This window comes from Lethenteron reissneri, chromosome 25 (genome assembly GCF_015708825.2).
Source record: "Lethenteron reissneri isolate LAM-NWPU_2019-01 chromosome 25, ASM1570882v1, whole genome shotgun sequence".
Taxonomy (NCBI): domain Eukaryota; kingdom Metazoa; phylum Chordata; class Hyperoartia; order Petromyzontiformes; family Petromyzontidae; genus Lethenteron; species Lethenteron reissneri.
Window position 1 is genome coordinate 17320085 of NC_083803.1, and position 16798 is coordinate 17336882.

A 16798-nucleotide genomic window follows, 5' to 3' on the forward strand; every position below is an offset into this window, starting at 1 on the left:
AAGTAGGTAGTTTCTGAAAATTTGTTTGTGTGCTCACAGCGCTCGGCTGATTTCTCACTCCCTTTGCTCACAACAGAGCAATCTAAAGTGACATAATTCTCCTTAATCAATGCAAATGTCAGGGGGGAAATTGGACGTTGGGTGGACAAGGTTTTGCAGATTTCCATTTGCTTGGCTCATGCTGTTCTAATGTCACGGCAATGTATTATTAGGAGGGCCACATTCAATTATTGAATCTGACTTGCGAAGGTTCATGGGGTTTAGCTCATATTGTGAGCCCATGTGTAGCACGTCTGTTCATAATTAACCCACGTGTCTGAAAATTACCTGATATTACAATTTCCATTTTTCGATTTTTTTTTATTACAGGTTTCCTCCCAGATAAAATATCGCACAAATAATCTCACTAATGCAATTTTCATATAGTGCTATGTTTAGTGATTTTTTCTTTTAATGATCACTAAACGTCGTGTTAAAACACTTTTGGCCTGCAGGTTGCTAAAATAGGAATTCATATGGCCTGGAATAAAAAAGTTTGTCTTCATACTAAGTGCTAACCAGTTTTAGTTGACACGACCACACATACAAACATAATCTTAACGTAACCACAAAGGGTGGTTTTGCTCCACTCGTGGTTCTTGCTAATCACTTGCAAGCAAACTTTAATTCATAGAAATGTATTCATTGCTAGCAGATGATTGTTAATTTTACATTCATCGGTACACTAAAATAACGGTCTAGCATTATTTAAATTTAGTGAAAGACTTAAGTATGCTGCTCCATTTATATTTACCACAATTGGACTTTCCCAGAGTGCGTCACACTTCTATTTGGCATAACCCCTTACTCTATTGGGATGGATAATTGTGGGTACACACTGATGTCATTGGATCCACTGAACACAATTAACACGCACGGCATTAACACCTGGTCCGGGCCATCAAGGCCAGACAGCAGCTCTTTGAGAACTGACTGTGTGAAGCCTTCTGGCCACTGGGCTGTAAAGAGACGATGCGTGAGAGGCGATAATATCGCCCAAATATAGTGGCCATGAAATGGTTATTGTTGGAGCTGCCAACAATAACCATATTTCCGTTTCAGCAAAAGAAAATGTTTTGCTTGCTGGCTGACTGTGTGATTATTCAGTTTTTTTTTCACTACATCTTTAATGTTTGATCTATTCTTTTTTAGCTCTTCACAGAATATGGAAAACTTGCCATGGAGGAAATCTTTCTGAAGCCCTTTCAGGTGAATTGCATTTCACTACTAACGACTTATGTCTTGGAATTCATTACTTTAATGGACAGCCAGCTCACATAAAACACCTCTTGCAAGGGGAGACCCAGGAAATCGTAATATGCAAGAAAGGAAATAAATGGAATGGTTATGTACATATGTGTAGGAATGCCTTTGTTTATAAGTATGCACATGCGCAGACAGTCATGTAATTTTATGAATCTGATGCTGTAAAAAAGTTGCAGTGGCATCACAATGTCGACTTTGTTTTGAATCGCCATATGTGTTAACTAAAAGGATTCTATCACACGTTGCTCAAAAGCTTATGATTTGAATGGCAACGATTTAACCCCTCCACGATGCAGTGGTTTGTCAGGATTTGAGGTCATAATTCCACTCGCAAAGCAATTACAGGCTGTTCCCAGGTTACGGAAGGGTTAGGTTCCCGAGAGGGATCCGAAACACAAATTTTCCATTTGTTGGAAACTGAACAATTTCCCCAAAAGATCAAGATAAAATCCTATTGCCAGAAATAGTTGTGAATGACGAAGGGCTTAATTGTTAGATGAGGAAGGAGAGGAGACGGGCATTACATCGGGGTCAACATGGGCAGTCGGCAGTCGTAGATTCTAAAGGCAGGGATGCAGCTTCCCCTGCAGTCCTGCCTTTATGCCTCGCTCCGCGGTATTCATCCACAATATCACCGCGCTGTAATATTTACGCTTACGGAACTAATGCAAAAATATCCGCATATTGATTTAAAAAAAATGATTAATGGGAGCATTTCTGTGAAGTCGGATTTCCGTAAATCGGGTCTTCCGTAACCCGGGGACTGCCTGTCATCACTTCCAGTGCTTGTCGCGCACGTGCAGTCTGCCGTAGCTGCAGGGTCTCCATAAACCAATGGTATACTATTACCAATGGATTGGTAATAATATTTTCTCATGGGATTGAATACATGTATTGTGAGAATAATGTAATTAATGAAACATATTGACTTGCACTTATGGCTGGGCGAACTTTTTTTACTTTGAACTTTACAAAAAAATGTTTCATGGTTATGTTTTAGGAGTGCTTACACTGCACTCTTAGTTATGTCATCACATTGGCATTAAATTTAAGAGGTGTGGCGATGGCTTTGGGAGTAATTCATCCAGATCCTGGCTGATAATGACCCTGATGATGTCATAGGCGCGTCATCGCTTGAGTGCTCTGACAAGATGCTTTAATGTAACTTTAAAGTATTTTTTTCCCTTTATAACAAGCTTCAAACTGACACTGACAGATCTCTGGTGCAAACGGCCTAGGCATGAATCTGCAAGATTACAGCTGGCTGTGTTTTTTTGCTTTGCGTTTTTCTTGAACTTGAACGACCCGGCGCGTTGCTGCACAGTCACTGGTGCTGCTGGTGCGAGACTGGAGCTTCCCCTACGAGTTCGAGTACGGAAGCGTGGGTGGCACCAAGCTCCTGGAGAAGCGTCTCAAGGTGACTCTTTCAGAATCAGAATTGTTATTTAGACTGGAGGAGGAATCCGATGAGCTATCAAGATTTTTTTTCACAAATGTCTAGTAGCATTGGGTCAGAAAGTTACAACAACAACAAACAATAAAAAAAAACGACAGGAATACAAAGTACGTATGTGCGTATGTTGAACTTCTTTCGCGCTGTACGTAGCCAACTGTGCTAATCGGAGGTGTAGGAAAGGTAAACAAATCTCTCCCCCCGCCCTCTGCTGCTGCCATCCTCGGTATCGATGACAGATCTCGGAGAAGCAGCACGAGGAGCTGCAGAGCGTGAGGAAGCACATCCACAGCTGCTTCACGCACATGGGATGCTTCCTCATGCCCCACCCCGGCCTCAACGTGGCCACCAACCCTCACTTTGATGGGCGTCTTGCCGGTGAGCCACGCGGTGCCCAGTCAGCATTCTGCACACGCCACACACATACTTGTCGTGCGCTCTCTCGTCTGTTCATTTGTCTGTGTTCCAGTCTGTCTGCCTGTCTTTCTGATGCCCATATGCCTGTTTACTCATCTGCCTGCCTGCCTCCGTGCCTGTCTCTGTGGGACTGCCTACAAGCCTGCCTGCCAGTCATAACGATCATCCGTGCGTTTGGTCTGCTTGACCATCTACTTAAAATATTTTCCTCAATGCACAGTTCGGCTACAAATACAACATTTTTGTTGCAGTCTCTGTGGTAGCGTAATCCCACATCTTCTTTAGTTTTTCACTTACAACACAATTTATGTTGCAAATCCCAAGGTATAAATAAAAAAACACACATATATTGTTTACCCCAGGTAAGGCACTTTTTAGCTATGGGAAGACGACCGTGAAAAGTTCCATCATTCATGAGGGTCATTTTTTAACCTCCATTCAAGAGGGGCCACTCGCCAGTTCATCGCTGTCCTTGCCAGGTCGGTGTAGGTGGGACACGCAGCATGGACTCGGTGACCCGCATAATAGAGCAAAACAATTCCCAGCCAGACCCAACCGTAATCATTCTGAGGATCCAAGACACAACTGGATTGAGGGCATCTCCTCTGTGATGCAGGGCCATCCACCAGCCCTCGTGTTTGCTTCACGCTTCCCATTCATCTCAGCCGAAGTGCTTTGTGTGGTCATTGCTTGCAGGAAGCGGCCCACGCTGTCGCAACAGGCACGGGTTTAGTGGCGAAGGGCTCGGGGGATGTGAGAGATCACGGCGTAAGCCAACGTTTTGGAATTAATAAGCCGTGTGTGCTCATTGAAGTGTGCATACCCATGGCTCGAATGTGAATATAAACGTCGCTAAATTCACATACGTCATCAATGTTGGCTTTTTTGCGATTGTTTTGTAAGCATTGTTTGTTGTTTTTTTTCTTCCTTTTAATTTCTTCTTTGTTTTGTTACATTACAGGTGGTTTATTGACGTAGTAGTCGATATTATCCCTTGGGCGGAAATGGTTAAAAAAAACGGGGTGTCTCCAGCGTTGACTGCCAAGTGAGTGAGTGGCATGTGTGGCTCAGCGACGCAACGTGTGTGACTCGGCGTGCGTGGCTTAGCGTGCGTGGCTCAGCGTGTGTGGCTCAGTGTGCGTGGCTCAGCGTGTGTGACTCAGCGTGCGTGTGTGTGACGGCTTCCCCTTGCGGGCTGTGCCGACCATTGCCGAGTGCCGATGCGTGTTGCGAGATCTGCAGCCGATATCTCAAACTTATGGCGTGTGTATTTTATTTGTGAGTTTTCTTACCCCCTTTGTTCTTGAAAAACAAAAATCCTTTCAGTCTGTTCTCGAGCATCGGCAACAGCCTTGTTTTACACGAAAAAAAACTCAACACATCCGTCAATAACGCCGCCTTAATTTTTTAGTTTTTTGTATTTGTTGGGTTTTTGTTGCATAAAACTCCTGAAGATATTTGTAATTGTAATGTTTACAAGGACAGTCGATATCTGTGTCATGGAACAGACCACATATACCAAACATCGTGATCCTTTACTCGCCATGATGCCCGTAGCCCACGACGTATGCACGGCTGTGGTGGTTTCGTAGCCATTTGAGGGGGAGCGTGAGAGGGATGGCTCCTGGCGCTGGTGGCTCGCCAGCGTTGATAACGAGGCACGTGTGGCGCCCGGAGCTGGCGCGCCGCAGCGAGAGCGCGGAATCCCTCGTGGGCCCTGCGGAGGAGGTCTGACGACGGCATCGCTGCGCCTGCAGCACGAGTTGTGAGCGCAAGCTCCGAGTGGCTTATTTATTTAGTGCATGTGTGAACGTGTGCGTGTGTTTAACATGGCGGTTCTCAACTTGAGGGTACAAGTATCCTCTGGAAATGTTATAATGATTTTTAGATACAGGCAGGAGACTTCAAGAGCCTCTCAGCCAAAGCAATATCTGTGGAAAGAGCTCTGCTGCAGTGTTATTCACATGTGCATTCCTTGTTTGCGTTTGCCAGTTAATACAATGAGATACGAGGTTGAGAACCGCCGCACTAGCACCTTTGCTGTAAAGCTTGCCTGCAGAATAATATTAAGGTTCTAAAATAGCCTACAGAGAACCACAGTTCAACAGATAATAACCACAGTAAATGGGCACAATCATAATGCTGTGGTTTCTGACTCCATTTTTCTCGGAGGATGTATGGCTTTTGTGTTTTGTCTGGCTGGGAAATAGATTTTAATGCTTAAGTACGTGTTTATGTTATTTACCGTAAAATCTGCCGGTATTGAATAACTAAGAGACGCAAGCCCTTTGCGGACGCAGTAAGTTAGCTTCACGTGTGAGAGCTTGTTTGGCAGGTGCTTTCAGTGGAGGAGAACATGCAGATAAAATGAACAAGGAAGGGGCTGTTCTGTGGCACCAATGGAGTTTGAATTAATTGGCCGGGTATTTTAATCACATTACAGGCGCTTGGTCATCGAGGCCGTGTTGCGCGATGCGTGTAGACCTGTGCGGTTGAACGGGCACCACGTGCTGTTGTCGTCATGCTCACGAACCCCCACTCAAAATTGCCCGCTGCTTCGTGCTTACTCGGGTGACCCCGTACTGAGTTTGTATGAATGCGCAACCCCTCTGGAGTTTGGTGCATGCCACGTGTACCCATTGCTCTCACGGCAACGGTGCCTACTTCGCGCATTCCACGTGCGTGTCAACGGATCAGGAGGTACCACCGTACTTGTGATGCGGCGGACTCGGCGATTTCTTCTTCACTCCCCCTGCTGGCCGGTCTCATGTTGCCACAAGTCGGTCAATCTCGCGCCACCCTCGGGCCCAACTCGCACATTGCCCGTCTTCCAGCTTCAGAGGTCTGCGGTTTATGAATTCCTCCCGGAAAGGCTTAGCAGTCAAACACCGATAAAGACTCAAGAACCGGGCAATGTTAAGTCACCGTTTTAATTACAATCGGATGACACCCTTGGGTTTTATTTGGTGAAGAAATACACAGGAATCTGTGGAAGCTGTGTGGCCTTTACAGGAAAAAAAATATGAAGTCGAGGTATTGCATTTAATGAACGGGTTCAGTATTAACATGCAAATTGAAATTATATGTACTTTGTGGTTATATATATAAAACTGGCACACATCAGTTAATGAAGGTTTAAATCAGCTAAAATTGACCGTACTGTATTTTTTTGAGTAAAGTTATACATTTAAACAGAGGAGAAATAGTTGAATATATGGGCAGCTGAGTGATAGCCACGTTCTGTCATGTGGAGATTTACTCGAGACTGAAGGGGAATTCGTAGGAGGACGGGTCAGGGGACGCAAGTTGGGACGGGGAAGTGGGTGCAGAGCTGTGAAGTGCAGGGCTGTGAAGCGTAGTCCAGCTTAGCAGGGGTCTGTCAGACGCTGGCGGAGGGGATGGACACCCGTGAAGGGATTTTGATAGCTGGTGCAGCGTGGATCTGCCGACGGGTCTGAGAGTGGAGCCGATCAGCAGTGTTGCATAAAAGCTGTACGTCGCTTGTCTTTCCGAGAGGATTTCATTGGATCTAGAGATGATTTGCGCAGGGTAGTGTTTGGTAGTTCACTAATTCCTTCCTTGCAGTGTACTTATCTACATAGGAGGATACCAGAATATTCTGAGACGTAGGTGTGGTTTATAATTATGATGATGATGACGACGATGATGAAAATCAATTCTCAAATGAATGGGCGACACCTACCTGCTGTACTATCATCTCCTGGCCACTTTGTCGCTTGGCAGACGATCGCCGCGTTACCTTCGCTCACCACCATGCGTCGTCTGGGCGTAGTCACCAGGGGTGGTGCAGCCGTGCCGAGTCGTGTGGCCCCAAATTCCCTGCCCCCCCCCGCCCCCCCGCCCCCCCCGTCTGTCCCTCACCACCCACGTGTCTTGCATTGAACATCAAAAGAGACATCTCATGAACGGCCCAGCATTTAATGTGATCCCTGGCGCTCCCCCGACAGTGGGGCATTGTTCGCCGGTGTTCTGGCTAAGCTTAACCAGCAATATGTATTTTAAAGAACAGCGCCTTCCTTGTTAGTGGTCTGCATGAAGGTAAATAGATCTGCCTTGTGCATTGATTTTTATTCAACGTAAGTAACTTCGCAAAAAGAAAAGTGTGCGTGCGTGCTGTAGAGGGAGCTGCTGTTCACAGAAAGGTTCGGCGCGTGATCCCCGAGTGGACGGCGCTCGTGAACCCCGAGTGAACGGTGGCTGCAGGAGCCCCGCCACATGTGGCTGGGTTCCACCCATCTCCCAGTGCGAGGGGTTCAGCTCACTAAACTTTTTACGCTTGTGTGTCTTTCCGCTTGTTTGAAGATTTGGTTAAATAACCTAAAAAAAATCCATGTTCGCTTATTAAAAAATAACAAAGCCTGAGGTGCAGTGACCGGGTGGCTGAGAGGTCAGTGTGCTGAGCTGGCACCGCTGTGATCCCGCGTTCGAATTCTGGCAGCTGCCCGTGAGTTAGCGGAGTTCTCAAGTCGAGAGAGTTGGTGACCTCAGCCCCCAGGTACCAGTGACTAATAAACCATGACTTTAGATTAGTTTTTTCACTTAATTTAGCTCAATTCCATTTGATCAGAATTAAATAAATATTGGTTTCACTGTCGTTCAATGAACAGTTCTCTCTGTAGCAGACATCACGGGAAACTTTGCTCCTTAATTGGTGGACAAAGAGAGTCGCTTGAGATCAGTTTTTAGAAGTTAGTTTTGCGATATCTCATTGCACAGACCGTTCTCTAACACGGTGTGGGGTGCACTGCCTTGCGAGAGGTGTAAACGGATTGTTCGTCACACGACGTTGCGCCCCATTGGCATGCAATAGAGGAAAATGATGAAGGGACTTTCGAGCGAAGTGAAACTGGATGAAGGCGGCGTGGTGTAACTTGGGGGATGTGGTCGTGCTGTGGCGTCGGGGTGCAGACATTGATCCCGAGTTCAAGAAGCATCTGCAGGAGCTCGTGCCCATGCTGCTGTCACCGACCAATCTCGTCGTCAAGGAGATTAACGGCTCCAAGATCACCTGCCGAGGCCTCGTTGAGTACTTCAAGGTGAGTGAAACGCACGAACGCCACGTGTCGCCGACCGGCAGCTGTGAACTGAGAAAGCGGTGGCCGACGCGCTGCACGATGAGTCTGGCGACCTGGGATAGATTCTTGACCGCGGCTAACGTCCGTGGCGATTGAGATCCGAACCAATCCTCGGCCCTTCCCCCCCGTCTTCACCAACCCGCAATCACCAACGTGGTGAAGTATGGTTAAGCAGCCCCCCTAAACTGGCACAGCGTGAGGAGGTCTTCGTCCGACAGTGGATTGGAAAAGACTGAAAGCGATTACTTACCAAGTGAAGAAAGCTTCGCCACGTTACAAACACTTTATCAGTTGGATCCTGCATTGGAATGTTCGGCCTGTTTACTTCACGTGACAGGAAACCAGAGCAGCTGGAATAACAGCACACGTGCGACAGGATAACGGTTAAGGTTCACAACCTGCCATGTAGGTATTAGCGGTTGTGCCATGTAGCTCGAATGTGTTTTCGGGTTGTACCATAGAAACGTTCGATTAGCTTGTGAGGAGACAGGCTGTTGAAAAACATACTCGCAAACACACTGGGGGACCTATTTTCTGTACTGAACGATGCTGGCCTGTCAGTGGCTAGCTTATCCTTCTGACAACTTTTTTATATACACTGAAATTATTCAACTATGATTACATTTAATGATTAATCATGGTCTTGGAATTTGTAATGCTGGTCTGGAAATGTATGTATGTATGTTGAACTTCTTTCGCACCGTATGTAGCCAATCGTGCTAAGCGAAGGTGCGATGGCATGAACGTGTTAAAGTCTTGGAGTACATCTGTGCATCTCAGTCCTAATAATTAAATCCTTGAAGCAAACTCTTAAACTATCAACGTGATTGTATACATTGGCCCTGGCATGCGTATTATAACTTTGCCAATGCTATAGTTCTGACGTAAAGCAAGCAGCGGTCAGTTACTAAGCTTACGCTTCGGCGTTGTCTCCTGGCTGCATCCTGCCCTGGCTGTATTTTGGCTGATGACGCAGGCGTACATGAAAATCTACCAGGGTGAGGAGCTGCCCCACCCCAAGTCAATGCTGCAGGTGAGGCGCGTCGCTCCCACCCTGCCCTCCGACCGCTTCACCCGTGCATCCTGCACGCTCCGTGCTGCCGCTCGTCGGCGCCGTGCGTCCACACGTTTGCCCGCCTCGGGTCTTTTGTCGCGTTCGGTATCGCCGTAGCCCGCCGGCCGCTTGGGGCGAGCGTGCATCATGGTCGAGTCGGTCTCTCGTGTGCCGTGCGTCGCGCGCGGTGACGTGTCGCTCGCTCGGGAGGGACACATGCTGGTGTGTGCGTGTGTGCAAACCCCAATGACCCTCTGACGTGGGTCGTGTGTGTCTTCACGCACGTGCATGCTGATAACTTTTTACTCAGACGTCGTATCATTAAATTAGCCTTCCGTAAGTAACAAATATACGTTAAAACACGTGGTGGGGCCGTTTATTGTACTGTATGGCCTTTGGTGGGGGTTGGATCCCGAGACCCATTATCCACAGCGGCGCTTCGCCACTTGGCGGATCGAACTCTGACGAGCCCCTGTCTGTATAAAACCTCGCGTTAAATTACTCCTATTGAAGAAACGTGTTGGGCCTCGCACAGTGTGCGGCCCGTCTAGGATTGTGTATTGTGGTCTGCAGTCAGTGCAACAACCTTCAGGGGCAACTATTGCCCCAACACGTTCTCACGACTCGCCACTCTGCGTTCATAGTTGCTGCATATTTTATTTATTTGCTGAAATCCTACCGCGACGAGCGAGCAGCTGTGTTTTTTTCTCCGTCGCCGTGGGCCTCCGTCGCCACGGTGCGGTGCTTCGTTACTACGACATCTCCTCTTGTCGCGCTCTTTTGGCAGCCTCACTGCACGATTGCCATCGATCGCTGATCGTTGTCGTGTGCATGTTTTGTCGGTCGGTAACCGAGCTTGTTGGGTTTCATTTCAGGCCACGGCCGAAGCCAATAACCTGGCTGCAGTGGCGCTGTCCAAGGACAGCTACGTGAAGGCGATGGAACAGGTGAGGACATCCCGGTCGCTGCCGCTGCCGTCTTGATGCGGCTAAATTCATGTGCGCCAGAGACGATGGCCTGAATAAGGAATGGGAACTTTGGATAAGAATCGCCTGATATAAGTTTTAACAAGCTCGCTGTAATGAAATGTTGCCAGCCAGTCTGCACGAGCCTGTCGTTTCATATCTCACCCCCATTTGATAATGCAGCAGAACATTAACAAATACCCTACCGATCATATCTGGATTCCCATTAACGACATCCATTTAGCCGAGATGATGGCATTCGTTGTGTTTAAGGACTCACGAGAAAACACCTCTCAGGTGGGCTGCGAAAAGACTACCGTTTCTCACCCTGAAAAAGACAAGCCACAGTGCCATTGTGGCCATGCACGCCGAGCTGTGGAACACACAGTAACCCACTGTAGTCTGCACTTAATTAATGGAGGAGGAACAGCAAAACTACACACCTACACACACTCTCCTGAAGCCGTCTCATCGTAGCTCGCAGACATCAACATTGGCATTTAGCTCCTTAACATATTGCTGCTATAAGCAATACAAAAATAATATTAAAAACACCCTGTAGCACCATGTGCAAGAGTTTGCCTTGGTGTTGCCCAAATCTCAAATATGAAAATTACTTAGAATGAAGAATGAATTCAATAACAATCATTCCCTTATATTGGCACTTGCCTTGTGAAAAACGTCCTGTGTTTCACCAGGCCATCATAGTTTTAAATAATGTAATTTATCAATGACCGATAGTCAAATATTGATGGAATGGCAGCCTAGAAATATAACGCATCCGAGAGCATGTCAGTAAAGGAGTTGGAGCGATAAAATCGGCTTGTGTGCAGGTGAGAGGTGAATTATCACATTGCAGGATCGGGATATACGTGGCAATAGCTTTGGAAGCTCTTCATCCAGCAAAAATTTGATCGTCGCTGATAATGTTGGATTTATTATTGGACAGATACAGATGAGTAAACCCCTCAACTCTTTATAATTTTCAGTTAAACTGCATACTAACGATTAAACTTCCCTTGCACCTACATCTGTTCACAAGTCATTTCCCAATGAACATTTCTGTAATTATTCATAATAAAAAAACACCCGGTGGGGAAAACACCATTAAACAATGTAGCGTTGCTTCTGTGGAGACAGATTTGACCGCGCTATTCATATTCTCTGTGTCCCTGCGCTCTTTTGAAAACCTCAAGCTCGGTCATATTGCTGGCTTTGTAGTTTTTGAAAGGCATGTTTAAGTTGAAAGTTGAAACATCGGTCAGATGGGTTTTTTTCCTCTTTTCAATCTCTTATGATAATTTTTATTTTTATTTCTAGTTGGGTGCAGGGGGTGTGTTGATCAGAGGGCAGCTTTCAGACGAACAGTGGACGATTTTGTAGTCCGCCTACTAAAGAACGTTGGCGTTTTCAGCCTTGCCTCTTCTGAGTAATTCGGAGCCTTTGCCTGCAGACAACCAAGCCACTGCAAAACATGACCATCCCTGCTCGCCCAGTCGTTTGCATGAATGTTTATTTATGCATTTTTTTAATAGCTATGCAAGAATGTGCAGCTGAGCTGAGTCATCTGCTTTGCAGTACAGCTAAACGCCTCCATCTTCGTCCAGCTAAAATAGCGTTCTGGACACACTTAAGGTTTTAGTAAATTTGAGCCAGATCGGTGGCACACACGCAGTGTGCAACCATTCCTTGCATGTTATTGAACTATTTTTATTATTTTACAATGTTGAATAACTCCACAGAAGTAAGCCTTGCAAATCTTCTTGGTTCTTTCGGTAAAGTCACGTAGAAGGGAAATAATAAAATAATAAAAATTTAACATAAACTACAAAGTTTTTATTATTATTATTTTATTATTATTTCCCTTCTACGTGATTTTACTGAAAGAACCAAGAAGATGAATCCCTGCAGTCACGAAAGCTTTAAATCTAAATTTAAGCCTCATAAAATTGTGACTTAATGTGCTCACAGGTGGAAAACGGTCATCGTTTCCAAAAGGATGGAGGCATGTTGTTGGTGTGAGTTGTTGCCCTTGCAGATTGATGCCAACCGTTCTATCATTTACGCCAGACTTTCCGATGGGGCGCTCTTTCGAATGTGATTTGGAGTTTCTCATTCAGGTTTTTATTTTTGTTGCAGAGCTCTGGGCTCACGAATGCTGCAAGCATTTTACCCCCCTTTGAGACACAGCCTCGGCGTGTCTCGCGGAATACGCTTTAAAGTATATTGCTTTAGAAAAATACTTTTCTATTTAAGAATCCCCAAAGGGAATGCAGTCACTGTCTGAGCCTCCAGAGACCCATCGCACAATGACATCCATTCAATATTCCCTGGCTCTGTATCCGATGCCCCTCGAAGCGTTTCCTTTGGGCCACCGAGCCAAAGAAAACAACCCGACACCACCACCGTCGCCACATAGCGGTGATTATTCAATGGTGGGTGTGGTGGCACATGCACACATGTGTGCGTGCCGCGTTTTAGAGGTGGTGTTGGTGGGTCACAGACATCTCCGTTTGGCCACGACTGAACCTGTAGGGCTGCAATATGGCCTGCAGAAGACGGTACAGCAAGTAGATTGCTGGATTTTTGGGCGTTGGTCACAGTCGCGCATCCTCTCCTGCTCACAAAAACCACGTTGCAGTTCAACTCGGCCTGAAAATGGGTTGAAGAGTCGGGGAGGGGGGAGGGGTAGCTTCTGGGAGTGAGCGGCCGCCCACTCGTGCTTCTGGCCGTATCGTGCCGACGCAACGAAGTGTGCGGGAGATTGAACGCGACGCGTGTACCCGAACCAGACCCCGTGACGCACGTTCCTCCCGCCGGCCCTCGTTAGATGGGACCGGATTGTTCTACTTCCCGGTCCAAACAACCTGAGGTCCATTAGAGATCCCACAAAGGGGTTTTTTGCACAAAAACGGCTCTTGTGCAGTTTTGCCAAAATGCGTTTGCCGAAGCGTTTGCCTTGCGTAGCGTGGTATTAAAGTGGTGACGTAAAGAGAAATAAGCAGAAGCAGATGTTATTGGTCGGTGTAGTTATTTATTTATATCTCAATACACGCCGTGGCCTGGTTTTATTTTGCGTGTGTGCGATTTCGCCAGGGTGCGCTGGTGCCTGTGGGGACTTTGCAGCCTCCTTGCAGGGAGATACAAACCAAAGATCCAATGGCTCTTATCTTGTGGAAATGCTCCTCGGCTGAACATCTGGGGTGGCCCCAAAATAAGTTTAAAGCTTCATGAACGAGAACAAAAAAACCTTGATATTGGTCATGTGATCTATGCAGCGCTCTCGTGACGTCACCGCGAGGTCACCGGCGTGATATAATGGTACCCCTGACTGTAACTTTTCGCTTTTCTTTCTCATTAACGGAGCCACAAGCTCACGTGTGTAAGTCTAGAAACCCTCAGCCTAGGAATGTATCTATAAGCTAAGGCCCAGGTTGCAATGCGTCTTGGGCTATCGATGCAGAAGGAATGATGAAGCCAACTCTCCTTACTCAATTAGAGAAGTGTGCACCTGAATTGAAGCAAAGTGCCTCGTCATATAACTACAATTGGCTTAAATCTGCTTTTAAGCAAATCCTCTAACCTGCACTGATTAGCATGGAGGTGTATGGTTAAACATCCCCCATGGCATGGGGGGGAGCCCTCTGACCAGCAATGGATCGGATAAGTTTTGCTATGTTAGACGTCTGCTGGTGGCCTTGTGTGCAAGGTTTTGTAGGTTTTTTCTCATTACACCTTGTGTCGTATAAATTTTAGTTTGTCATGTATTCTGGATTTAGTATTACATACAGTGTGAAAGAAGTTCAACATATATACATTTCTTAACGCGTTTTTTAAAGTTCAACCGATGATGATTTTTCAGACGCTGATCACTTGACCTTGGATAGACAATTCAATAAATGAATGCACGCGCTTGACATTGATGCCGATGATGACCATTCTTACCGATGTAATCGCGACGGAGGTGACCTTGTTGATGCTGCTGTAGCTGGTGAACGCCGTGGTGATGTTGGCAGCAGCTGAGATGTAATCGATGACAGCGATACTTCTTTGGCTGTCACTGCCCGACAGTGCCGACGCAAACGATGCAAATATCGCTCACTCATGACGACATTGACGGGCTTGCAGATCTGCGGCGGCGACCGCCCGTTCCTGGCGCCGGCCGACTTGGAGCGCAAGCACCAGGAGTACCGGTATACGGCCGTGGCGCAATTCACGTCCACCAAGAAGATGGGCGGCGAGGAGTTCAGCCGCCGCTACCTGGAGCAGCTGGAGGCCGAGCTGGACGAGCTGTTCGCCAACTTTGTCAAGCACAACGATGGCAAGAACATCTTCCACTCGGCGCGCACGCCCGCCACGCTCTTCGTGGTCATGCTCGTGTTCTACGTGGTGTCGGGCCTCACGGGCTTCGTGGGCCTCGACCTCGTCGCGTCGCTCTGCAACATGGCGGTGGGCGCCGCGCTGATGGCGCTCTGCGTCTGGGCCTACGTGCGCTACTCGGGCGCCTTCCGTGACGTGGGCGTCTGGATAGACCGCATCGCCGAGACCATCTGGAACCAGGTGGGTGCGTGCGTGCGGGAGTATCCCCGCCATTCGCCAAGGTTCGGTCAAGGTGACTGTTGGTCGCTACCTTCGGGAGTGATGGCGGCGGTGACGGCAGCGGCATTATTGGCGGCAGCGGCGTTATTACCGTCAGTGAAAGTCAGTGTCCCACTGCTCAGATGACCATTGAGCATTGGTACCACTAAGCCACCGGTGGAAATTCCACATTACTTTAGTGGGGGGGGGGGGGGGGCATTGTCTGCATTAGAGAATCGCTTTTGACTTCCCAAAATATGGTTCTTGTTTTATGGTGCCGGAGGGTCGGGCGTTCTGCTGGTGCAGCCCAACCTGGAGTTTTATTTTAGAGTGATAAAATACTTACAATCAAAGCTCCAGTAGGTCTCAGGACCTATTTCTAATAATAATGTCCTATTTGGCGTAATAACAACAACAACAACCGCCATTCGCCACTAAGTGGCGGTGACGTCACCACGACGCGTAATGATCATATAATCACAAATGTATAGGGAACACGCTCAAAGTACTGGTCTTCAAATTCCACATTGACATTGATACAATTATTCTTTTATACGTCTAGCTTAGCTTCTATTTTTCATCAGCTCAAATTCCTCTGGTCAGGACACAAGTTTCCACCCCCCCCCCGTCGTCCCCTGCACTCCTCCGTCTCGCGTCGCCGCACACTACAAGGAAGCGGGGGGATGCTCCTCACCTCTCTCTCGTGCTTCGCCTATCAGGAGCCGTTCACTTATAGACGCGCGCCCATCGTTCAGCGGCGGCAATTTGGGGTGTCGAGCGTGTGGAGTTGGAATTGTGTTTTGGAAGTACCCCATCTCACGAGCTGGCATTCTATTATTGGTGTCGCTTGTTCATCTCCATATTCATAGCCATGTAGAGCTATAGACAGTAAACTTATTTGTAGCAGAATGTTCTCTTGTTCTTCGTAGCGTTTTACAAAATCTGATTTTAGTTTTTCCTGCACGTTAACTTGAAGTAGGGCAGAAATGGTAAAAGTGGGTCAATGGATTAATGAGTGAGCAATTACGCGGATCATTTTTTTAAAGTTTTAATTTCAACGATACACTTGGGTTCACAAGACTACACACAGCAACATCAGCAATTGCATTTATATTTAAATGTGCGGTAGTGACTAAAAAATTATTATCGATTCAGCAGACGCAGTCACATATATGCATCTGATTAGGATGACACAAAAAAAACAACCTGGAGTCCGTAATGAATCCACGAGTGGATGGGATGTTAAAGGGCTCTCGTACGATCGGGTGACAGAAAAAAATGCCAAAGAAAAACGAGGCCATTCAGCTTTGTCCTCGCAGACATCTCGGAAATGCAAGTCGCCAATGGGAGGGCACAGGCGCATCTCCACACATGGGAGCGGTGACTCATTCCGTGCTGCCGGTGCCGCTAATTGCTCCTGGGTGCGTGCGCCGTTCGTGCGTGCAACGTGCCGAGCAATAATTGCCGCGGAAGGCAACGTCTTAACGGTTTATTTTTTTTTCCTCCCCACTCTGAACAAGCCTCCTTCAGATGGCGCTTAAACGGCGCGCTTTGTCATGATTGTCGGCCGGTTTCCGAAGTGCTGGATGACGATAAAAGGGACGCGACCGCCTGCTGTGGTGTCGCTCATCAGACCACGGCCCCTTGTACACTGGTAGCCTCTCCGTTTGATCATTTTGTTAGAGGAGCTCAAACCAGAGCTCTCGTTGCTTTTTCGTGATGATGGCCTCCGCTCTGAGGCCCCCCGGGCGATTCGTGCGTTCACCAATAATGGCAGCGCTTTATATTTGCAGGAAGGCCTTTGTTAAGTCCCCAAACTCGTTTTCCGGATGTTCCCATAAAGGATTTGTGCCAGATTCCTTTATTGAGAGGTTTCTTGGCAGTAGATTAAAACTAAAGTGTCTATCAAAAGAAGCTGCACATGGACATA

The 16798-nt window shown here is 47.2% G+C and overlaps 1 protein-coding gene across 2 annotated transcripts in view; it reads left to right on the forward strand.

The window, feature by feature from the left end:
• The window catches only part of LOC133347354 (atlastin-2-like), a 41655-nt gene that overhangs the window by 17498 nt on the left and 7359 nt on the right, over positions 1–16798 (forward strand). For both annotated transcript variants that reach the window (XM_061559562.1, XM_061559563.1), the window contains exons 6-12: positions 1192–1248; positions 2630–2722; positions 2998–3136; positions 8105–8232; positions 9248–9304; positions 10201–10272; positions 14419–14850. In XM_061559562.1, coding sequence (XP_061415546.1) covers positions 1192–1248; positions 2630–2722; positions 2998–3136; positions 8105–8232; positions 9248–9304; positions 10201–10272; positions 14419–14850 — 978 coding nt within the window. The remainder of the gene's footprint in view (positions 1–1191; positions 1249–2629; positions 2723–2997; positions 3137–8104; positions 8233–9247; positions 9305–10200; positions 10273–14418; positions 14851–16798) is intronic.